The 24,410-nt window shown below is 39.2% G+C and overlaps 1 protein-coding gene across 1 annotated transcript in view; it reads left to right on the plus strand.

Annotated features, from left to right (window-relative positions):
* The window catches only part of LOC133137705 (collagen alpha-3(IX) chain-like), a 62,617-nt gene extending 41,187 nt beyond the window's left edge, over window positions 1-21,430 (plus strand). Inside the window, exons 8-38 of the mRNA XM_061256036.1 lie at window positions 1,659-1,748; window positions 3,041-3,076; window positions 3,398-3,469; window positions 4,495-4,539; window positions 4,891-4,926; window positions 5,399-5,422; window positions 6,106-6,159; window positions 6,281-6,352; window positions 7,103-7,144; window positions 7,288-7,344; window positions 7,484-7,537; window positions 7,717-7,770; window positions 7,899-7,952; window positions 8,162-8,215; window positions 9,516-9,569; window positions 9,989-10,042; window positions 10,230-10,283; window positions 10,556-10,609; window positions 11,311-11,355; window positions 11,653-11,706; window positions 11,810-11,863; window positions 11,998-12,051; window positions 12,153-12,224; window positions 12,481-12,516; window positions 13,242-13,286; window positions 14,571-14,603; window positions 14,699-14,845; window positions 15,531-15,585; window positions 15,770-15,955; window positions 17,483-17,569; window positions 21,225-21,430. Of these exons, the coding sequence (XP_061112020.1) occupies window positions 1,659-1,748; window positions 3,041-3,076; window positions 3,398-3,469; window positions 4,495-4,539; window positions 4,891-4,926; window positions 5,399-5,422; window positions 6,106-6,159; window positions 6,281-6,352; window positions 7,103-7,144; window positions 7,288-7,344; window positions 7,484-7,537; window positions 7,717-7,770; window positions 7,899-7,952; window positions 8,162-8,215; window positions 9,516-9,569; window positions 9,989-10,042; window positions 10,230-10,283; window positions 10,556-10,609; window positions 11,311-11,355; window positions 11,653-11,706; window positions 11,810-11,863; window positions 11,998-12,051; window positions 12,153-12,224; window positions 12,481-12,516; window positions 13,242-13,286; window positions 14,571-14,603; window positions 14,699-14,845; window positions 15,531-15,585; window positions 15,770-15,955; window positions 17,483-17,569; window positions 21,225-21,430 (2,034 nt within the window). The remainder of the gene's footprint in view (window positions 1-1,658; window positions 1,749-3,040; window positions 3,077-3,397; window positions 3,470-4,494; window positions 4,540-4,890; window positions 4,927-5,398; window positions 5,423-6,105; window positions 6,160-6,280; window positions 6,353-7,102; window positions 7,145-7,287; window positions 7,345-7,483; window positions 7,538-7,716; window positions 7,771-7,898; window positions 7,953-8,161; window positions 8,216-9,515; window positions 9,570-9,988; window positions 10,043-10,229; window positions 10,284-10,555; window positions 10,610-11,310; window positions 11,356-11,652; window positions 11,707-11,809; window positions 11,864-11,997; window positions 12,052-12,152; window positions 12,225-12,480; window positions 12,517-13,241; window positions 13,287-14,570; window positions 14,604-14,698; window positions 14,846-15,530; window positions 15,586-15,769; window positions 15,956-17,482; window positions 17,570-21,224) is intronic.
* The last annotated feature ends 2,980 nt before the right edge of the window (window positions 21,431-24,410 follow it).

A 24,410-nucleotide genomic window follows, 5' to 3' on the forward strand; every position in this document is an offset into this window, starting at 1 on the left:
ACATTCTGCTCCTGGCGGGTGCCGGGACACTCCAGTGTCATTTCCAGTGTGTCAGTGTATCCCATGGACTGGAAATGAATCCTCAACCAGTGCTAACTGAGCCCCACAGCCATACAGGGCAGCTTCACAAATGGGTCTGGTGTCACTGAAGAAAGGAGAGTTTCAGTCAGTCAGACTCTCCTCACCACCTCACGCAAGAGAGACACCTCTGGTAAATCAAGTCAACTGCGCCCAGCAATTCCAGTGGCTCAGTCAGTAGATGATGCACTGAAAGGAAATAGCAGCTTTTCCTCTTGTCCAAATTGATCAATTATGGGTATTTTGGCAATTCAGTTCTTGGAAAATAATTGGAAAATATTTCTGTGGATGCAGTTGTCACAATTATTAAATATTTAAGATGGGTTTAGACCTCAAGGGGTACACATGGTAGCATAGTCATAATTGCAAAATACATATGCTTTTCATCAATGTTATTATGTCTTGTTCATACATAAGTCGCCGTATGGCAGTTTTTATTTTTAAAAGCAATCATTACATGAACTAATGAAATCTGAGGTATTACAATACAAAATTATTTGATGCTCCGTTGGTCGTTCATGAGCAATATGATACCGACCTTTGAATACATCTATTAGGTATTTATTAGACTTCTTTTTCAGACTTATTAAGCTGCTATAGCCTATCCACTTAGAGCTTTGATGCATTGTGTGTTCAGAGATGCTGTTCTGTATACCACTGTTGTAATGTGTGGTTATTTGCGTTACTGTCACCTTCCTGCCAGCTTCGACCAGTCTGGCCCTTCTCCTCTGGCCTCTCTCATTAACAACGTGTTTCTGCCTGCAGAACTGCTGCTCCCTGGAGGTTTTTTGTTTTTCGCACCATTCTCTGCTAACTCCAGAGACTGCTGATCTCCTGAAAATCCCAGGAGATCAGCAGTGTCTTCAAACTACCCTGTCTGTCACCAAAAATCATTCCAATGTCAAAGTCACTTAGACCACATCTCTTCCCCATTCTGACATTTGCTCTGAAAAACAGCTGAACTTCTTGACCACATCTGCATGCTTTTATGCATTTAGTTTCTGCCACATGATTGGCTGATTAAATATGTGCCTTAACAAACTGGTGTACAGGTCTACTTAATAAAGTGGTCACTGTGTGTATGTTTACATATCAAATGATCGTTTAATGTAAAACAATATGTCATCAAATTTCATATCAGATACAGAAAAAAATGCTTAGTCGTTGCATTTACCTCTACTACCTCTAAGTTTGTATCTAAGCAGATATGTATAACCTCTTTACTGTTCTTTCGTAACTGATAATTGGTCAGGTGATATAACTGGAAAAAATGCTTGTTTTTATGAAAAACATATATTTTTAAATATCCAAGTTACAGTACTAGCGGTTACATTGCAGAAATTTTACATGACTAATTACGTCAGATATGATTGTGTTCCAGTGAATTCCCTTTTTATCTTAAATAACTTTAGTTGTTTTTTCTTTTGTTATTGACCCATAGTCTTGTAATATACTGCATGTCTGATGAATATTAGCATCTTTAATAAAGTTACACATACTACACCTGAATAAAATGTGCCTCTGTTACTTCCTGGCTGAAATGAGTTTTTTTTATTGATTTATTGGTTTCCATTCCCTAGCCTGACAAGCAGATCCCAGGCCCTGCTGGTCCTATGGGCCCTGAGGGGCCAAGTGGGCCCAAAGGAGAACGTGGCAGAGATGGGCAAGATGTAAGTAGGAAAACAATATTCACTCATTTTCATAACCTCATTTAACCGATCACTACATTCTTGTAAAAAAATGGTTCCAAGAGAAACTTCCCACCTACAGTAGTGTGCAGTACTGTGTGCAGTAATTATACAGTTACCACAATGAGGATAAATCAGTAACCAAGTACTATTCATGTAATTTATTTCAATGTAATATTGGTTCATGTAGATGAACATAAGTAAACAGATAAGAATATATTGTGAAAACAAAAATAATGGTCTCTTTTGGACAAAAAAGTCAATATCTAGTGTGGCCACCCTTTGCTTTGCATTTAATCGTTCACATATTATTTTATTTCTTCACTCGTTAAACCATTCCATATGGTTTGAAGATTCTTTCAAAGTTACAACAGATTTTTTTATCTTTATATTTATAATCCCAGATTTTCTCAATCGGATTAAGGTCTGGATTTTGAGGGGGCCAAGTCATAACTTTAATGTCACCAGATGATTCTTTTCATCAAGTGACCAACCCGCATAATGTAGGGCGACAATGCGGCTACAAACAATCTCAGAGAGCTCCTTCCGTCGCGCCATCGTGTTTAACACTGTGACACTGCTCAAAGTGTGCGTTACCTTAAATACTGGAACAAATGACCATCCAAAGTAATTTTGCAGAATAATGTTGCTTCAAACCAGTTTAAACTAATTGTTTAGCATCAGCAAACATGCAGTCATGCTATGCAAAAGTAAAAAAATACAAATTTCAATTTTTCTAAAAGAAATATAGATTTTCAGTGTTTCTGTTTGTGAGCCATACATTTACCCCAGTGTAATTGTGGGAATAATTTTGTTCTCATTGCCTACAATAATATTGTTCAATACATTTTCACCAAAAGATATTAAGGAAGTAATATATTAGGACAAATGTGGTGGTGTATAATCATCACTGCAGACTACTGTATGTTAGAGGGTTCCATAAAAAAACTAAAAATGGTTCCTCTATGGAGATGAGCCAAAGAACCATTTTTTCAACAGAATTCTTATTTGGGTTCATAATCTGTGGCTGTAAACAGTAACATTTCAAGTAACATTACTTTTCAAAATAACATTTCAAAGAAGATGGAAGTTACATTTAATAGAAGAGCTGAAAGTTCAACAGATCAATTGATAAGAAGGAGCAGGCCCACCTACCCCTCCCCACCCCTACAGCAATAAAACATTTCTGTAATTATTTAATTGATATACATGTGCATCAAAGCTTCATCTGTGGACGATGGTTAACGATCAGTCACAAAGCTGTGCTTTTTCAGGGACACCCAGGCCAGCCTGGCTCTCATGGCGCTCCTGTAAGTATGATCTACCCAAGGCTTGTTTGTTGGTCTAATACTATAGCTGAAACCCATCTCATTATTCCAAGAAACAAGATCATTTGTAAAGGTAAATTAACTGCTTATGTTCACAGGTATTTGCCCCTGATGAATGGGCCAGGCCCTTCTTCAAGCTAGTTGCTCATTATACGCTGTCTGACGAGGGTTAACACAGAGGCATCTGCAAATTACATGCTTTTAATTGATTACTCTATGTGACTGGTGATGCACTACTGTAGCTTAGCAACAGTGGCAGGCAATGAGCACTGATACATTTGTCTTGATCTGTGTCTCTTGCAGGGCAGCAAAGGAGAACAGGGTGAGATTGGGCTGCCTGGACAGAAGGGACTTCCAGGGCTCGCAGGACCAGCAGTAAGCATGACACAACAATAAACAAAACAAGGAGGAAACAAACAGACACCAAATGCATAAAAACCAATAAACAAACAAAAAAATTAAAAAACCCAAGCCCTGCTGGGCCAGACACTGCTAAACTAGATCCGCTATAATCAATTATTCATTGATTTCATGTAATAGCTGTCACAAAACAGCTGGTCGCCATATTGATGACTTGAAATGTTAGTTAGTTTAGTGTCAATGGCTTACTTGTAACATGTTGTGACATGTTATTTAGCTTAGCTAGATAGTTGGCTCAGGCAGCCTAGTTATATGGTGTAATTGTAAATAAAATAAAATTTGTTTCATTTTCAGTTGCCAATTATATTGTAGGTGGCACATTAAGGTAAAATATAATGGATCAGCTAACTTAGCTAGCTAGCTCTAGTTGGGGTGGGGTGAGCGAGTACTGCATTATTCGTATCCATTTCCCTATCCGTTAAACCAATTAAATGCATTACATTGAAACCAAGACTTTTAGCTGAAGCACAACTACTGCAGTTTTGCACACTGTTATGCAGGTAAATCTCTATTAAATCTTCATTTTGTTAATCTCAACATTAATTAAAAACCAAAAGCGTCTGTATAAAACAATGTGTGTATGTGCATGAACGATTTTACAAGGAACATTTTTGGCTGAACCTCCTGCCCGTTTGTATAAGAGCCACTACCCCTGTTGCCATCACACTCGCCCTTTAAACACACACACACACGTTGTCCTAACTCTTAAGCAACACATCCATCACAGTTTGTAACATAAATAAAATAATGCAGATAAAAATCACTCAAATAACTTACTGTAAATCACAAACATTTGACCAGCGACCACACTCCCGTCCAGATCCCCAGACCGCTAACTCTCACAGCAATCAATACACAGGGCTCACATGGAAGTTAAGTAAGATGTGAGAGTTTCTCTTGATAAGTGTGAGTGTCTGCTGACTGCTTAAATGTACTGACATGTAATGCGACACACTGAATAATGTTTTCTCTTTACTCAGGGAGAAGATGGGCCAATGGGGCCTAGAGGACCTGTAGGTGAAAGAGTGAGTTGCTTTAGACAATTTATTTACTTTATGAAATGAGGTCGGAATCCCATCCAAACAAAGCCATTGAAAGGAATTCCATTCCAAGTATTGTGCTTTTCAGGCATTCTTAATGTGGAATAATGTTATAAATCCAAAGAGAGGTAACTGGCTATGATTGGCAGATGTTGGGCACAGTAAAAGTTTAGTGAAGGATCACTGGACTGTTAACAATCAAAATATTTTATTAATTAACTTCACCTTCAAGATTGTTTAATCCAAAATCAAAATGTTGCATGACATCTAGATTTTGTAATATATCAGTTTTCCATGACAAAATGGTTGTTCCTTTCTATTTGTGTCGAACCACAGGGACTTCCTGGTTTTCCTGGTCCAGCAGGTCCTCCAGTAAGTTCCAGTACCATCATATTAACATACTGTATAGCATTAGCAGTTCACAGTGTGATGCTGACAAGCTTGGGAAATTCCACATATATTTGAACAAACGAAGAACAAATCTTACAATGACCTCCAAAACACAGTCTCAGTAATATTTGTATGGTAGCTGTGTACTGTAGCTCACAGCCATTAATATCACTGCTTTACCACTACCACGTCAAAAACAGCTTGAATGAGTTGGAAGTCACCAATAGAATGACAGATGAAAACAGCTAGAATGAGTTAGAAGTCACCAATAGAATGATTATCGGCGCACTTCTAACTTCTACTCAAAACTCAAACATCCATTGCTTTTCTTTCTTTTTCAGAAGTTGTTTGTTCTGAACTTATACATTAAGGACATTGCACTCACAAAAAAAATGTTCTTGCTTGGGAATTGCACCTAATTTCTCATCATCCATTTGTGCCTTTTGTTTTACAGGGACCCGAGTCCGTTGGACCACCTGTACGTTCAACAGAATCTACACTTACTGTTCATCTACAGTGAAGGCTGTAGTTCAACCGACCTTCAAAAGCTGGGCTTCTGTCCAGCAGCTGCTCCCGATACGTGCCTGCCTAACTGTAGATGGCTTTCGAGGAGCATAAAAATGTTTTGCAATAATACACATGTCCACATAGTTTTTTTCTTCACAGCACTTAGTCAGACCTCAGATATTGATACCTGATTCAATTTGGCATTTGTTTGGGACTTAAAATCTATACTACCTGTTCTGAAGCCCATTCTTCTGTCGTAAAGTCTGCTAAGTGGTAGTTCTGGGTGTTCAGCCAAGTTATCACTCTTTTTTACTTTTTATTATGTCAAATGAAAGCTTTAAACTGTTTAAGAGGTGTCATTCAAATGTTATTACAGTTGACAATGTTAGTAAATATCTTTAAATACATAGCATTCTTGCTTCTTATTTATTTTTCAATGAATGCTTGGCCTAAACACAATGTCAGCTATATTACATATTACACATGTTTCCTTCCTTGTAAGAGGTTAGAAGATTGTAAAAAGCAATCATAAAAATGTTTTTTATAAACAAAGGTTTTTAGAAAAAATTGTTTTAGCTGTTATAATAATTGAATTCTATAGCTATATTGCTATTCAAAATGGTGATTAGTATTCAATTTTTATGCCACATCCAGGGACCTCCAGGAAAACCAGGTGAAGCCGGGGACCCTGGGAACATAGGGCCTGACGTTAGTACCATAAATTAATTCAAATAAATCACGCCATTCAAGTTGCAAAAAGGCAAAGATCTAGCTTACTTGACATTACCATTAAACAGTGTATGAAGTGCATGTCTTTGCGTTTTGGCAGGGTCTCCCAGGACTAAATGGTGACGCAGGACTACCGGGTCGACCTGGACCACCGGGACCACCAGGACCTGTGGTAATTAACTTTAATCAACTTTACTCCCCTTAATATAACTAGGCTTAATATAACTAGGCTCACACGATTAATATTAATCTTGTGCTCCATGTGGCCACATACTTTAGTTTCATGCTTTCAGTCCACTTGTCCAAGACACTATTAATCACAAAAAACAGTTTTCAGTTGAATGCTTTATGATCACTCTTTTAACATAGCCTGTCCATAAAGTGTGTCAGTAAGTAGTATACCATTTTTAGTGTAGAGTGTGTGTTGCTATGATCTCATTCATGTAGGCCTCCAATATGTTGTTCTCAATAGAAGCAGATATGCTGATGGCTACAGTATGTACGTACATATGGACCTATACATAATTATTAATATTTGTACAAAAGTAACTGAGCATTTAAACAAAGTCATGGCTCACTACTAATTTTCATACTTTTTACCCCGGGAGGTTCAATTAATACTTGATAAACTTCTCTTTTTTAAAGTAACTGTAGGCTAGCTAGCTAGTTAACTAACTACTGGCATTAATACTGTTAGTGCCATTTTTCCGTGTAGCTAGTGCTAGCTGGCTAGCCTAGTGTATTGACTTTGTTGTGTTTATGACAAGCCTAATAAACAAGCTAAATAGCTAGCGATTTAGCTAGCTGTAAGTTTTCTGTTAGTTTTGCACAAAAAGTAATCGTTTTTTTTAGGTGTATCCATAACACAGAAATGTTTGTACTTTCACTGCTGTTGAATAAATAGAATGTGGTCATTTTTCAGGGCCCACCCGGACCCCCCAGCCCAGAGGGAACTGCGGAATCGGTGAGTCTCATGGTCTTCAGGGAACTAGGATTCGGTGTTTGGTGTATGGATGGCAGCAACATGCTTCACTGAGTTATCAGATGCAAAATGCTTCAACACCTGATTAACTGCTGTAAAATAATGGCTCTTTTGCCTTGCAGCAGTGCCAAGCTGCATGTCCCGCAGGACCTCAAGGAAATCCAGGGATGCCGGGAATCAAGGTGATGAATCTCAAAAAGTGATCTACTATTGCCTTAATACCACAATACTTTCTAAACCTTGCATTCACATTAGAAGGAATTAACATGCAACGCAAGCAATATAAGGCACGTTGAAATGAATTGGCAAACCTATTTTCAGGGTCACAAAGGGATCCAAGGATATCCAGGGGAGCCAGGAAAACCTGGACAAAAGGTAAAATAATCTATAAAATGATCATGAATATGAATATGCTTTACAAAATATATATACAAAAATATATAATCCCGTATACGTGACTAAGATGACTAATAACAAAATAAAAATTCCCAAACCTAAAACAACTGTTGAAACTCGAGTCTTGTGATGTATGAGTATAATTGTTTTCACCAAAGGGAGAACCAGGACCCTCTGGTGTGCAGGGCCTGCCAGGACGGACAGGAAGTGAGGTCAGTGTTCAGTAGTTTGTCTCCACTAGGCTTGTTGATGTGAAATTAGTGATATTTTTGGATTTAATTCAATGATAAACAAGCTTTTACCAATTTGCATCAAATCATAATATTTTTTTTTCCCTCAGGGGCAAAGGGGACCAATTGGACATCCTGGTTCCACTGGGGAGAAAGGAGATGTGGTAAGGCTGAACATAAACATGTAAACCTGTCTGTGAGTGATAGGGTCCATCTGTCTTACAGTTTTTACCCACCAATTATGACAAGCTTGTATTGGCCCTTTGAACACTCAGATATACTAATTCTGGGTTGAAACGAAAGAGAGGGAAGATCTCATATATCATATAAAGAAAATGTAATATCTCATGATATTGTTCCCTTGTGTACTTAGGGCCCCCCGGGCTTCAATGGGATTCCTGGACCTACAGGCCCACCCGGCTCTCCTGTAAGCATTCTTCCTTCCTTTGGTAAACTCATGAAGTCTTCTGTGTGGCACATGTGCTGGGAAGCAGGAGATTAAATGCTTTCTGCTAATTTGTCTTCTGAATTTATGGCTTGGGAGAGCTACACAGATGTATACACAACAGACAAGATAGAGACAGTATGTGTTATTAATTGTGTGACCCAAAAGTCACCCAAGCAACGAGCTTGGCAACGTATAGTTACGTTGCACCATTATGGATACCCCTAAAACGGATCCTGACACAAGATTCTCTGACAAACATGGGCAAACATAGGGTGAGCTGGGTGGCTTCCCCGCGACTCCAAAGGGTCTGGTCATTATGGCTGCAGCAGACGCTTTCAGAAGATGACATAGGCATGCATGCAGTGCAGGCACACCTAGAATAAGATGGCATTTTATCACCTGTGTGTGTCACGGACAATCTGAGGTCTTGTATCCAGGCAGCAAGGAATTGGAATACTTGGTGAGCTTATCCAGTTAACCCAGTAACCCTGCTGCATGATATACTGTGAAGTTACCCCCGATGCAAAGCTAACTAGACAGTTAGCTAGCTAGCCAGCAAGACGATTTCTTCAAAACTGTTGCTATAGCTATACTGCACGTATACAAAACATGTAGTGCAAAATGTGAAGGGGTCTGAATACTTTCAGAAGCCACTGTGTCCCCAAATAGTGATGATTGCATTTAAATGAATATATAGCATTGCATATATTTGATGCACAGGATGATATTGCTGCTGTAAACACAGTCGCCATTTCAAAATTAGCTGTAGAAAGCAATTAATTGTTCACGGAACTTTTGTGAAAATGTTGGTAAACTTAAGTCAAGGACTTATCTTCGTTCCCAGGAACAAACCCTCTTGTATGGGCCCAATGCCCCCACCGAGATTGGAAAAATATATTTTATGTGCTCCCTCTACCTGGAATGGGTTACATAATGATCTGAAACTTGCTGAGCTGGTTTCACTAGGTGTTTTTAAATCTTTGATAAAGGAGCTAGAGGCAGCCTCATTGACATACCAATGTCTTGATTAAATACATAGGGTGGTGTACCATCTGATTTTAACTCATGTATTGTCATTTGTTGTATATTTTGGTCTGTAACTTGTCTGTGTTTTTACTTGCTGTTGCCTGTCTTAGCCAGGTTGCTCTTGAAAAAGAGATTTTAATGGGCCTATCCAGGTTAAATAGAGGTTAAAAAGTAATGAACTACTTATGCTCAGTACAATAAAATGCCATTGTTACATCCTGATGTGTGCTTTGTTGTGCATGGTTCACTTCAGGGCATAGAAGGCATTCGAGGACGTCAGGGTCCGGAAGGTCCCAAAGGCGATGAAGTGAGCGCGTCCCCTCACTTCCTGCCAGATGGTTCTGGAGTCCATCCCATTTACTGACATGCTGATTGACCGTCACCACCAGTGGATGGAGTTCAATGAGTGCAAACTGTAGATTCAAAACAAAGAGCAGGAGAACTTGGGTCCCTGTTAAAATCAGTTTAAAGTTCCAGTGGTTGATTACTGTCATGAATATGCATTAGCGAGGGCCTTGAATACAGCATATTTGGGATGTTTTGTAATGATATAGTAAAAAGTTCAAACGACAAGTCTTGCTGTGTGAAGATATTCATGTGAACCGTACATCACTGAAATATTTATGTTCAATGACACTGGGACAGATATTTGAATGATAGATAAAATCATATGTGACATTTCAGTTGATACAGACAGTGTCTGTTGATATTTTTTGCTCATTTCAGGGTGCAGTTGGCACTCAAGGAGAACAGGGGGCTCCTGGCCAGAAAGGTGACACCGTAAGTAATTCGCAATTTATCTTTTCATCTTGCTCCTTGCAAGTATGTTTGCATGTATAGCATGTATGTTCGCTGTAGTTGATATACTATGAGTGAACGTTTGCAAGCTGCCTTTTTAGTTGTATTAGGTACACCTGCAGTAGATAGCCAATGGATACCTATTTTTAACCTTGCGGTGTATTTACAGGGAGAACCAGGAAAAGATGGTGCGGATGGTATTTCTGGAGTAAATGGTGCCAAGGTTGGTTGGTCTGCATATCTGCATTTATTTATTTATTATCATATCTGCATGTAGTACTGTATTAGATTAGGCAAACAATGCTGAAACACATATTTATATAAAAATGTATGTATATATGGATGTAAAAATGTACGTGGGTGTGTGTGTGCCTGAACGTGTGTGTGTGTGTGTGTGTGTATGTGGGCATCTGTCTGGCAAAGTGACTTATTGTGTAGTCTGCTAATTACTGTACCTAAACAAATATTTCCCTTCATATACAACACTTCTTACAGGGAGAGCCTGGTTTGCCTGGGGCACTGGGTATCAGGGGCATTGTTGGAATTCCGGTGAGCCCATTCATTAATTTCAATAGCTTCCATAGAGTATATGTGAATCATTTTCAATGAGTTGTGTTCTGCAAATAGCCAAAGGGTACTTGGGTATATGAAACTGAGAAATAGTCTTTAGACATGCCAAGACTTTATGAATCAAATCTGACTTGCTGAAGTGCTTTGTTGCTGTGCGCTAGGTACATTCAAGTGGGTATTCACTTTTGCAGAGAACTTTAAAACAACAACAAAAATATTGTTTTTATTGGGTATACATGCCGAATTATAATTACAAGGACTAGGAATTGATTTTCAAAGAAATGCCACAGGGTAGTCTCAAACCACCTTATGGCAGATCAGTATAGCTCCAGACAATCGTGAAGAAAGAACGGAAATATTTTTCCATAGAGTTTGTGTATCTATGTGGATAGGCAACTGTATGAGTCTCCAACCGTGTAAGAAATACAGAATACATAGAGAGAGGGGCCCCATCACTGTTAGATGCCTTTCTCACTGCAGTAACCACCTGATACTCAAACATTCATTACAGAAAGGTATAGAAAATCTTATATGCCCTGATAACTTCAACATGATTGAAATCTCAACAGTGGTATATGGGCCATTTATTTTATACATAACATAAAAACAGAAATAATGAGCTGGTTGGCATTGTTCTGCTCGCACTGTTTTGCTCACCAAATGTGAATTCTTCCTTCCAGGGATTACCAGGGAAAAAAGGTCTTACAGGACCTTTGGGTGAAAAGGTATTGTAACATCACCCATCCTCCGATAAATTACAGGCATATATTCCACAACCATTGTTAAGGGGAAAAAAAAGAAGAAGAATAAACCACATGCACGAGCACGCACACACACACACACACACACACACACATACAAGTACAGTATCTGTTGCATAGCAGGCAGGAGGGGTGCTTGGTAATTCTGGAAGGAATGCATGTTCCTAGCAGGATTGGTAGACTCACAGTATTGACCTGATTATTGACCTGCTGATATGAAGCATTGCATGTGGGGATACATTATGATGCGTCTTGTTGTAGGGGGAGATTGGGCCTCAGGGATTGCCAGGCCCACTCGGACCACCTGGCAAGCCTGTGAGTACGAAAGGCTTTCAGAAAAGCCACGCTCCCTCATGAATAATCCGTAGACCAGAACTCATTCGAAGCAAATCTGGCACTGACGGCCTTTTTCATTCAGGGGGAAGACGGCAAAGCAGGAGAAGACGGAGTACCTGGCGCGAAGGGATCCACCGTATGTATTAATCTGCCGACGAATGAAATGTCTGGAAATGTCGTTTTCCACCCCGCGCGGAAAAGCGTTTTGTCTAACCTATAGTGACATGAGTAAGTGCTCTGAAGTAGAGTTTGTTGTCGTCTGTCACTAAGGGCGAATCTGGAAAACAAGGACCAGCAGGAGCCTTGGGCCTTCCAGGACTCAAGGTGAAATGCATATTTAATACAACCAGGATTATGAATTATGAACCATATTGAATTAAGTCTGGGCATGAAATATGTTCTGAACCATCTCACATATTCTGCAGGGCGACAAAGGGGATGATGGGGAAATTGGTCCCCGTGGCATCAAAGGCCATACAGGACCTAGGGGAGAACAGGTACAGTCACCCTTGGAGTTTTTAGACAAAAAACTATTGCTCTCAAATGAGGCTAATAAGAATCTCTAATATGAATACAAAAAAAAAAGTTACCTCTCTCACTGGAGTTGTGAGTGGTTGTTTTTTTGAAGAGTAGGTTTTGCATGGAAAGGTAACAAGGTATACTACTACTGTATTAGCAAATAAATGTAATAAAGGCTTGTATGCATCAGACTGTATCAAAGTTGTAATTTGTTTTGTTTGTTCTTGATTGTAGGGCCCAATCGGTCCTGTTGGTCCAAAAGGAAGTGAGGTACTGTACAATGATGTCTCCATGTTCATATCCATTGGCGTGTGAATCTTAAGAGGATGATTTTTCGTTGTGTTGTGCAAAATATTTTGTCCATTTTGTCCACACTGACAATGAAATGATATGCATGTCTTGACATTCTAATCCCGCACAGTCATTAGATTTAAAGGTTCAGGTAACTGGATTCAAATTGTGGTTATATTCCCAACCAAGTGACGCTTTGCCATTTCCTATTTAGGTTGCATGCACAAATGTGGCAAGAGCATCTTTAAGTAGAAAGGATTTCATGGGTGAAATAGATTGTACCCAGGTAATCGTGTCCACTGAAAACCTGGCGTTTAGCCAAGGGGGAAACAAGCCAAACTCTGCACGGTATTTTCTACATTTTCTATTCAAAGGTTCATTTCTAAATATTAAAACAACACAACAGCAAAGAATGGACCTTTAGCATGCAAAGAAAAAGCTAGCCTATAATTGTATTGCCTATATGTCAAGGCATTGGTAAAGAGCATTGTCCTGAAATGGACCTCAACACTATGAAAATGTTTAAATGTTTTGCAAGTGCCAATGTGGTACTGTTAATAAAACTCTTTAGTCTGCATGTTAACCAGACCAATTTTCTTTCAAAAATGTAATTATTGAACAATTCATTTTAGCAAGTGGCCTTCACTGTACTGTATATAGGTGCTTCCACAATTATATGGTGTTATTATGTTTTATTTGTATAGGGTGCTCCAGGAGCTGTTGGTGATATTGGAGTTAAAGGTGATATGGTGGGTAATTTTGACATTCATTGTTGATTTACATGAAATAATATACAGTATATCCTCCTCCAGTAGGCAATCCTTGGAACTGCTCCGTAACTTCTGCTGAACAGGCATTTCCTTGCAGATCCTTTGTCCTAATGCAATTCCTAACATTTGCCCTTGCACAAGCTTGAAAATGACATACCCATAATCAAATGATAACAATTCTTTGAGGTCAGAATTAATCTAAATATTAATAAAAACAGAAGCCACAAAAGCGAGTCGGTGCACGGCAAACAGCAATACAGGCAATGCAGTTTCATAGTCGAGTGCAGGCAAATGGGCCTGGACCACTGTCACTGTCACTTAACTGTCTTCCTCTGAAATATTCACTCAGACAAGAGAAAGGAAGTCCTGTATTTAGACGTAGGCATCGCAAAATAATTTTTTGTTGTAAAATGTCAAGCTTTTTTGCCGCAACAGTCTATTGAAATGCTACGTTTTAGTCACGCATGCAAGAAAATGCTGCGTTGCTTGCAACCCTAACTAACTATACACTGTTGGAAACATAATGTTATTAACTAAAATGTTTCTTAGTCATCACTTCAATACATATGTATGGTGAGCAGAATTTACTATACTGTAGTTTTTTGTACGTGAGCTTACTGTGTTCCAGAAAGCCTTTACAAAATGTAATGGAAGTATGCAACGGTATACAATGGCGAAATGGACAACAATGATAATTCCTCTAGAGAAATTCTGTGAACAGAAGTAAACAATGGACATTCTATCGACATTTCTCTGATTTATCACGTTTTTAGATTTAGAAACCATTATAAATTTTGTTGGCTGGACCCTTGACCCTCGAAATTGACATTGACATTTTCGTATTTCTTGTAGATTTCCAAAATATAGTTTGTTTGTCTTGCCACCCAAACAAAAGAAGGAATATGCCATCTTAAATTAAATAGATACAAATAGTACTGTGAGTTTTAATGCTTTCAAATTTTTCAAATTTTATTCTTGATTTTTACCATAGTGATTGAAAATTGCACCGTGATAAAAGGAATGAATGGGAAAAAAAACCCACACCGGCCCATCGAGATTTAATGGGTTAAATGCATCTTACAATCGCTCTTAAAATAACGTGGGTTTCGCAAACACGCATGTGCTTTCAATGCTTGCTTACCATCAAAGCTTATCTGTACCTAAGATTTTTGCACAGTACTGTAATTGCTGTCGATTAACAGTGGATTTTTTGCCAAGTTAAGTATTACCGAATAACATTAATGGTGACTCTTTTTTTAACAGGGTCCCCCTGGTGTCCCTGGAATTAAAGGAGAGGTACATGTAACAATCAAACCACATCAACTGCTCATTTGTTTAAGAATGAATCATAATGTCAACATGTTGTAACTTCTGCCAATGCCTCCCTCCAGCCAGGAGCAAAAGGAGAAGGGGGCAACAAGGGACCAGTCGGGATGCCGGGTCAACCAGGTCACGAAGGACTGACAGGACCAATTGGGCCCCGGGGGCTGGAGGGAGAGAGGGGCATGCCTGGGTCTCCTGGACCACGCGGCCTACCTGTATGTACCGTATAACCTACCCAGTCAATGATGTACTTCTGAGCGCTTATTTTCATAACTGCCATTACGTTCTCACAGGTACACTTTGCTGCAGTTTCTAAATCAATTGTTCACTGGGGGTGCTAAAGGAAAGTTTGGACATTAAATTACTGTTGAAGAGGCATGTATACGTATACTCAGGAGATGGGCGAGACAACTCTGCTGGTTTTGTGTAGTGGTTCAATCTAGTGGATAGCATGTCAGCTTCTCCCGTTTGTAATCTGCGTTTGAAAACCACATTTATACAATAATATATTGGACTGCTTGGCGTAAATGCGACAAACTAAAACTAAAAATCGAAATTAATCAAGCTGGAGGGTCTTGGTTTTGGGAAAATCTTCATTTACTTCATTAATCTTACATTCTGTTGTTAAATTTGCATGGCCGCCACATGATGCTAATCTACCTGCTACATAAAAATGTGAAGTTATGCAGGATTTAAGAAATGTAAAGTAATGCTACATTCCTTAATGTCTGAGCTTCTTCACCACCCCTAGTGGACAGCAAAGTGTACCTGTGAGCATGTAATCATGGCTCTGCAAAAAAAGTGCTCAGAAGTACGTATCTGCCATGGTAAAACACATCTCAGTCACACATGTGCATCTGTCTACAGGCTTATCCCAATCTTTTCTCCTTATTTTTAAAGGGTCCCAAAGCAAACGAAAACAAAATCCGTGAGATCTGCGGCAGCATTATTGAAGGTGTGAACGTCATCACTGCACCAACTGTGCTCTTCTTTAATTTGCTTCGGTCAATTTTCTTTATTAAAATAAAAATATGACTCAATGATGGAGTCATTTTGACAAGATAGCAGCACATCAGAAACGCTGTTAAATGGTCTTAATGCATGATATGTTTCCTCCCTATTTCGGTTATTCTATCCAGAGCAATTGGCTGAGTTTAAAAAAGAAGTCCTGAAAATCCCAGCAGCCTTGGGAGCTCCTGGAACTCCGGGGCCAGTGGGCCCCCCTGGTCCACCGGGCCCTGCTGGCACAGCAGGGACGCCTGGACTCCGGGGTCTGATGGGCGCCATGGGGCCACAGGGATTTCACGGAATTCCAGGACAGAAAGGTACGTTTGGGACTATCCTGTATTTTCAGAATCTTCTGACTCCATACAACATAGGTCCTGAATGACCTTAACTACAGTGTACATGTCCTTCACTTCCTTCATTTTACATGCCTTTCAAGAACAAGGGCAAGCTTAAAAGAAATCCCATTACACTAATTAATTGCATGAATTCATTTACGGCATGCCAGGGGGCCTTCAATTCTACCAGGATTAGAAATGTGTTGGCAGTTCCTTTGGTAGATTAACGTATATTTGAGAATTAATTTGGGATGTATAATTTTATGACCTGTTTCAAACAAAATTACTTATTAATGGTACAGTGTCTGCACCTCCAAGCTGGTGCAAAGGTTATTTCAAAGCTGTGAAGGAATGCATATAATCATGTCTTACAGTTTGCTTGCAGCTTTGATTGACAGACTGAAGTAGAGATAAAACAGCAGTTATTGACATTTAAAGATTGGAAAGGCCTGGATTTGCAAATGCAAATTAGTTTCTTCCTTTAACCTCTTGTGGGCGGATGCGACCTGCACGTTAGATCTCCCTTAACAGACGGATGCGATGCCAGCATTGTATTTGATCATATGACCATTATTTCAAGACACATGACCGTTGAAATTCATTCTGATTCCTCTGCCTTTCTATGGGTTTTCTGTAGGGTGCCTTAGTCCAAAATGGGTTAATAATAAAATGTGTTTATTATTATTATCACCCTCAGTTTGGAAGTTTCCAGAATTAACTAAATGTATGTTAAATAATTAGAGCACTTGCTTAATTTAGTTTGTCAATCAAAAAACTTAATCAAGTCAAAGCAATCAAATCATAGCACATTCATGTCATGAATAGTTGCATATACTGTGCTATTTGTGAGAACCTGCGGTATAGATGTTTTGCCATGTGTCCTGCCAGAAGATTTGATTGCTAGATCTAACAGATTTACCAGCAAATCACAAGTGCAATACCGAAACAAAATAACCTTAACCTTGTTATCATTGGATCATTTCATTTGTATGTCCATTGGAAATGTTATAAAAATGTTTATACATAAATTTGTAAACCTGTGTTTGGATTGTAAAAGTGTTTGGATTGCTTGCATTCTTAATTCAGATGGGGAAGAACACAATTATAATACAGTATTTGTCACTCAAATAGTAATTTCAGAATCAACAAGTGGCTATTAGCAATTCACATGAGATGTGGACCATTATAATGTTCCAGGATTGCCTTGCAAAATAGATAGTGTTCTAAGTAATTTCCCAGAGCAGATGTTCAGCCAAGTGAATATGGAACATATCAGCATATTACCATGCATCACGTTTAGACATAAACAACTAAAGATGACACATGATAATATAAATATTATTTATAAAGGAAATTCCCACTCCAATGGTATGGAATCTCAGCTTCTCAGTTAACATAATTATAAACACTACAGGCGTTACATGTTAATGTAAAGGAAAATATCCTTATGTGAGACATTTGCAGACCCATCAGTTTGTATTTTGTAGAATGTGAGTGTTTTTCCTGCAGGTGACGTAGGCTCAAAGGGAGAGAAAGGAGACAATGGTGAGAATGGAGTGGGTGTTGAAGGAAGTCCAGGAGAGCCAGGTCCACCAGGTATGTTTTTTTAGGCTCAACACTCACTGGACTGTTTTGTTGCAACCATGAATATCTATCTCAACAACAAGAAAGAAAGCAATATATAGTAGTTGTTTATTTTGAGGAGGTTGGTTACCATTGCATGTTAAACCCTGAAATATGTGTTGTATTATTTCCTGGGAACTTTATTGTTTCTACACTGTAATAGAAAAGATTTGTCATCTGAAATTGAATACCCAGCATGTAAATGGTACTAACCGAATTGAGGACACTGTAGCAGAGACAATAAATTAAAATAGGAAAGACTATGAATTTATGTTTTTACTCAACTTTTGAGGCTAATAAAATAGTGTTGAGCTCTTTGATTTATGTTGCTATATGAGGATGTACTGTACAAGATATCAGATGTACTATAAACAGTGGTATGGAAATGTTTGGACACCCCTCAAATTCAATGTTTTGCTGAATGTGAAACAGAGGTAAAACAACCTCCGCAGGGCCATATTTTGTCACAGATTTTCATGCACATTTATTGTTTATAACAAAAAGAAAATACCGCTATAAGGTCACCAAAAAAATTGAAGTAGAATTAAGTATGAAGACGATTCCAAAGCTTAAAGGCCCAGAGGCATCAGCATTTTTCCTGGGTGTAGTATCTAAAACGCCCCCAAAAACATTTGCAAATAGAAAGTATTCTTCAGAAAGTATTCAGACCCCTTCAGTTTTTGCACACTTTATTTTGTTGTAGATGTAATTTTATTACTTGCTATTTTGCTATTGCTATCTACATTCAATTACTGTATAATCTCTCATTTATATGTAAGTATTCAGACCATTTGCTGTGGCACTCCATATTCTGGTCAGGTGCATCCTTGAGATGCGTTGAGAACTTGATAGGTGTCCAACTGTGGCAAATTGAATTGATTAGATGTTGTTTAGAAAGGCACACACCTGTGTCTATACATATATCCACAATTCACTCTGCATGTCAGGACAGAAACTAAGCCATGAAGTCCGAGGAACTTTAGAACTTTAGAACTTTAGAACTCTGCGATAAAATTGTGGCGGGGCATCGATCAGGGCAAGGGTAAACCATTACTAAAGCTATGTGTTCCCAGGAGCACAGTGGCTTCAATAATTGTGAAATGGAATACGTTTGGAACCACCAGGACTCTTCCTAGGGTTAGCCGTCCGGGCAAACGAGTAAACGAGCAAGAAGGGGCTTGGTCAGGGAGGTAACCAAGAACAGAACTGTCACTCAACAGAAGTCCTCGGCAGAGATTGGAGAACCTGCCGGAAGGATGACATCACACCAGTACTCCATCAATCAGGCCTTTATGGTAGTGTGGCTAGACAGAAGCCAAGCTTGAGCCTGGAGTTTGACAAATGGCATTTCCCCAGATAATGGGGAAAAAGATTATCTGGTCTAATGAAACTAAAAATTATTTGGCCAGAACTCAAAACACTATGTCAGGTGAACACCAGGCATTACGCATCACCCGGCTAATACCATCCCTATGGTGAGGCATGGTGGTGCTTCTTTGTGGCAGGGACAGGGAGACTGGTCAGAATTGAGGGAAGGATGAATGCAGCCAAGTACAAAGAGGTCATTGAAGAAAACCTGCTGTGCACATGTCTTTAGACCGTGAACGATGGTTAACCTTTCAGCATGGCAATGATCCAAAGCATACAGCCAATACAATGCTGGAGTGGCTTTGGTACAAGTCTCTGACTGTCCATGAGTGGCCCAGAAGGCTTAAACCTTCATCTGTGGAGAAACGTGAAGATGGCAGGTTACAGACGCTTCCTATCCAATATAAAGAAGCTTGAGAGGATCTGTGGGGTGACATGGCTCAGGCAGTAAGGGCAGTCGTGTGGCAGTCGGAGGGTTCGATCCCCCGCCTGTGTCGAAGTGTCCTTAAGCAAGACACCTAACCCCCAAATGCTCCTGACGAGCTGGTCGGTGCCTTGCATGGCAGCCAATTGCCGTCAGTGTGTGAGTGTGTGTATGAATGGGTGAATGAGAAGCATCAATTGTACAGCGCTTTGGATAAAGGCGCTATATAAATTCCAACCATTTACCATTTACCATTTATCTGCGAGAAAGAATGGGATAAACTGCTCAAATCCACAGTGTGCAAAGCTTGTAGAGAGCTAAGAAGACTCAAAGCTGTAATTGCTGCCAAAGGGGCTTCTACAAAGTACTGAATTAAGTGTCTGAATATATATAAAATATTTCATTTTTTAAATGAATTTGTAAAAAATGTCATTATGGGTTATTTAGCGTAGATTGATGGGCAAAAATTGCAATTTCATCCATTTAAAAAAACTGAAGGGTGCTGAATACTTTCTGAAGCCACTGTAGGTTTTTTTAAGTCCCAAACCCCTCCCTCTCCGTCTCTGGCCGTCAGCTCTCTGTGTTAACATGGACAGTGGTGAAAGTGTAGCCTAAGAGGAGAGAATACAATAGTGAAGTGAGGGAGAGGGATCTAGGAGCAACATAACTGGTAAATAACTGGCTAACAACTAATTTAGAACATCAACAAGGTTCTCAAAAGGTGTCCAAAGGCTTTTGGCTTAGTCTCAATGAGGCAGAGGTTTATATTTAGCTGGAATCAGATAATCTGATAATTATGCAAAAACATACATGATGTCATATGGGAAAAATCGTGTCTTGAACAACTCGGAAGAAAAGCAGTTAGATCCTAAAATATGCATATTTCGACCATTTTTTATAGAAAACAAACCGAAAGCTTGATGGTGATCTAAAAAGCTCAAAAACACAAAATTCTGACCCTTCTAACCACTCATGGTGTTGTGTTTATTTCCAACAACCATTGGCTCCAAGTAGCTGACTGAGGTCTTGGAAATAAACATAACTGGCTTTTAAAAGGCAGGGGAAGGCAATAAGAAATTATCTAAATGCTTCCAGGTGGGAATTTCCACTGTGAGAAACATCATTGGAAGTAATGGAAGTAAAGGGGACTATTGAAGTCAAGGCAAGTTCAGGAATACCAGTAAAATCTTAATTTATGCAAAGCAAAACCCACATATCAAGGACCTGCAGAACAGTTTAGCTGACACTGGAGAAGCTGTGCAGGAAAATAAAGAGTTGGCAGAAGGAGCAGAAGTTTCCTGTGATCATATCACAACAGCCAATGTCTGAAGTTTGCAACTCAACACTTACATAGGTAAGCTAGTGATATTTAGAGCGTTTGGAAAAAATGATCTCTTTGACCACAACCACCAAAGAAACATTTGTACAAAAGAACACCTTGAAACCATGAAACATTGGTTGGATCAATTATGCTTTGGGGTTGTGTGGCAGCCAGTGAACCATGCTTCTGCAAGGAAGAATATAACTTTTGCACATGTCCTATTTACTTTCTTTTTTTTTTTCAATCTACTAAATTCACTAAATAAAGAAATTGTGCATTAATACTTACACTAGTGCTTAAGGTTCTCTCCAGCAGAAGTTGCGTTAACTTCTTTTGAGTTAGGGGCCTGTTCCATAAAGCTGGATAAGCTGGAGTTAGCTGTATAAAGTTAGAAGAGTTGTTCAGCATTTTACTCTGTGCAGTTATCCTTTTTGGAAGAGGCCCCAGGAGTATTCAAACTTTTGCATACCACTGGAAATAAATTTTAATTCATGCCTCCTGCATTTGTCTTTTAGGTGAACCTGGGGCCCCAGGATTTGGGAAGGACGGCAGGGACGGGGCCCGTGGACATACCGGAGTTCCAGGGACCCCGGGCATACCAGGTACCAGGGGGCCTGCAGGATCGCCCGGGCTGTGTGATCCGTCAAACTGTTATGGGAGACCCCTGCCCATGTTCATGCCCATGGGCGGGAAGAAATCATCCAGCATGAAGGGCCCATGAGGACATGACATCTTTTAATAAAGGGGAAATGAACCGTTTTGCTCGGGCAGAATCTACAACAAACTTGAAGAGACGTCAAATGTCTCCCTTTTCCATGAAACCAAGGGACATGCATTTCGATTTCTGAGCTTCCACCTTTTCAACTGATGAGTGAGGATTTGACAAACCTTGCTGCTTGAGTATTCTAAAGACACTCGCATTCCAAAAGCAGTAAAATCACAAAATAGTTTTATTAATTTAGCTGTGTGATGACAAAGTGCCAGATGCCCCACTGCTGAATGTGTCAAAACAGACAAAACAAATCACTGAGATCAAACTTATGACAAGATACTGAAATATGAGTTTATTTTGTTATTATGATGCAGAAACAGTCGTCGACCTACTACATTTAAATGAACACTCATGTGGTTGGTGAAACAGGAATGCAAGTCAATCATAGAATATTACAAGTAAACATCACTTGTTTGAAATGTCAGACCTACACCAAGGTTACAATTACCTGTGTCATTTCAAACATTGAAAGTAGATTATGTTTTGATCCAAAACCAGAGAGAATAATAAACTGACTTAGTTAAAAACATAATTCCCGATACATAATACCATTGTATTAGGAAAGTCAGTAGAGAATTGACATGTAATATTGGAAATTAGAGATCACTAACTTTGTTTTAATGAATTTATTTTTGCCACTAATTCCCCCTCATGTTTTCATAACATAATAAACTTGATAACTTAAGTGTTGTATGTTATATTTACTTCAGTTGATTCACAGCAGAATACATGATGCTGCATGGTCACTTATGTCTTTTCCAAATTGAAATGAACAACTAATTCTCCGTGAAGCAAAATGCACATGGACCACCATTCTACCTTCTAACTCTCCATGGGATTAGCGTCAAGGTTCCCACTGGAACCATTTTCCAACTGCAGACTATGGGCTCATTCCAATCACTTATTTTTCTCCTCTTTTTTCTTTTCCTTGCTCCTGACCTGGAAATCGATAGATGTCCACCATCTTTAAGGACAATTCATCCTTTTAAATGTTCCTTCTAGGAGCTAGAAGTAGAAGTTAGGAACTCTCAGCCTTGCCTTTGAGCATGGAAACATGAGCACATCCATTGTGGAAGTAAGCTTGACATATAAATGATCAGACTGTGGGTCCACCTCTCCCCACTTGGCATGCATCTGGCATGTCTGTAACTGACGTAGCGAGGAAGGACATTCCATTTCCCTAATTCCCATTTTTTCCCTAATGAAATTTTTTCCAGCCTCTTTTTGCAGCCTCTCTCGATGGGTGGAGCTAGAAGTAGAAAAAGGAAGAAAATAAAAAAGAGGAGATTGGAATGAGCCCTATATAGTCAAGGTGTTAGGTAGGATTTCTTAAGGGACAGCTGGAGTGTGTCCTTACAGACCAGATTTACCATGCTACCAGGAAACTTCACTGTGTTATCAGTTTGGTTATTTGAGTAAAGAAATTAGTGTAGCTACTGAAACACTAAATTTGTCTAGTGTTTCAGTAGCTACACTAAGCTTACGTGCTGAAATTTATCTTAGCAATCAAACATGCAAAATAATATTTAATGACATTTAAAAATGTCACACTCCTTTTAGGTAAAATCTTTGGGCCAACAGAATTTTACCTCTGTTCACCTGAAATAACATCAGTAGAAGTGCATCCATATAAGGTAGAAAGGGCACAAAGCATCTTTTTGTTTTTATTTGACCTGACAATTTTATATGTGGCACCCAAGAAATCATTATGATATTTTGAAACCCATTGAACCTAAAGTGAACTCTTTCCCTGAAGATGACTTCATGTTTTCATATTCAAACAAGAAATGGCCTTTTTATTTATTACCATTTAGACTGAATACAAGGGGGTGACTTTTTTCCCAAGGTGTTTCATTTTTTCCATTTGGCCAACAGCACAACATCAGCCTTTGTGGGATATCCAGATTGTTGCCTAGTTACCATGGTGAAAGCAAACATAACAACCTTTGCACTCTCCGATTCATTTGCTGTTTAAACATGACCTATATTGGCTGTTACGGGCTGGGGAAATTTAACACGTTTATCCTCTCTAAGGCACCTCTTTGTACTCCGTATGCTTTTGAACCTTGCTGGAGATCTATTTTTATCTTCATTAAATAATTGATTATTGACTTGACTTGACTCTTGTCTCCCAGTTCAGAGTACAAAGGTAGAGAGGGCACTCAATCTGGGGTTAAAAGTGGTGAGGAATAGCTGATTATTTTATATGGGTTTAAACCCATGACAGTCTTACCTTAGACCAGTGGCCTCCAACCCTGGTCCTGGAGAGCTACAGGCTGTGTTACACTTTGTTGTTACTCTGTACTTAATTAATCAATTACAACAGTTGATTACACAGTGACTGTAACTCACCTCACCTGGTTACCGGGGTCACAACAAGGTGCTGATTTAAAAAAAATAATAAACACAGACCCAGTAGCTGTCCAGCGCCAGTGTTGGAGACCATTGCCTTATATAATAATTTCTGCAGATGACAATAGCAACACAACGGGTTTAGTGAACAGGGGCCTGTTACCAAAGCAGGATTACTGAGTTAGCTAGATACTTTTTACCTCAGTCCATGTTCCCAAGGGGTGGGGTTTTACTGTGTGCAGTTATCCGGCTAACTCATTAATTCTGCTTTGTGGAACAGGGCCAGCACCATGTTTGAAACACACAGATTAGCATACATCTGTGATGTACGTGCATTGCTAAGCAAATAAATAAATGCATAAATGGTTGCAGTCAGATCACATCACTCAGGGATTAGCCAAAATTAAAGTTTGTTCAGACCCACTGGAAGCAATTTTCATGCATTCTTTAATGGGGGACAAATCATGAAATTGCCAAATTCAGAACTGCATCCCATTCTTCATGGCTCTTTGACTATTATATCTTCATTTAGCATTATCCAGCAAAGATGTATTATTACAGTATGATAAGCGGCTAC

This window comes from Conger conger, chromosome 9, assembly GCF_963514075.1.
Source record: "Conger conger chromosome 9, fConCon1.1, whole genome shotgun sequence".
In the NCBI taxonomy this organism is placed as follows: domain Eukaryota; kingdom Metazoa; phylum Chordata; class Actinopteri; order Anguilliformes; family Congridae; genus Conger; species Conger conger.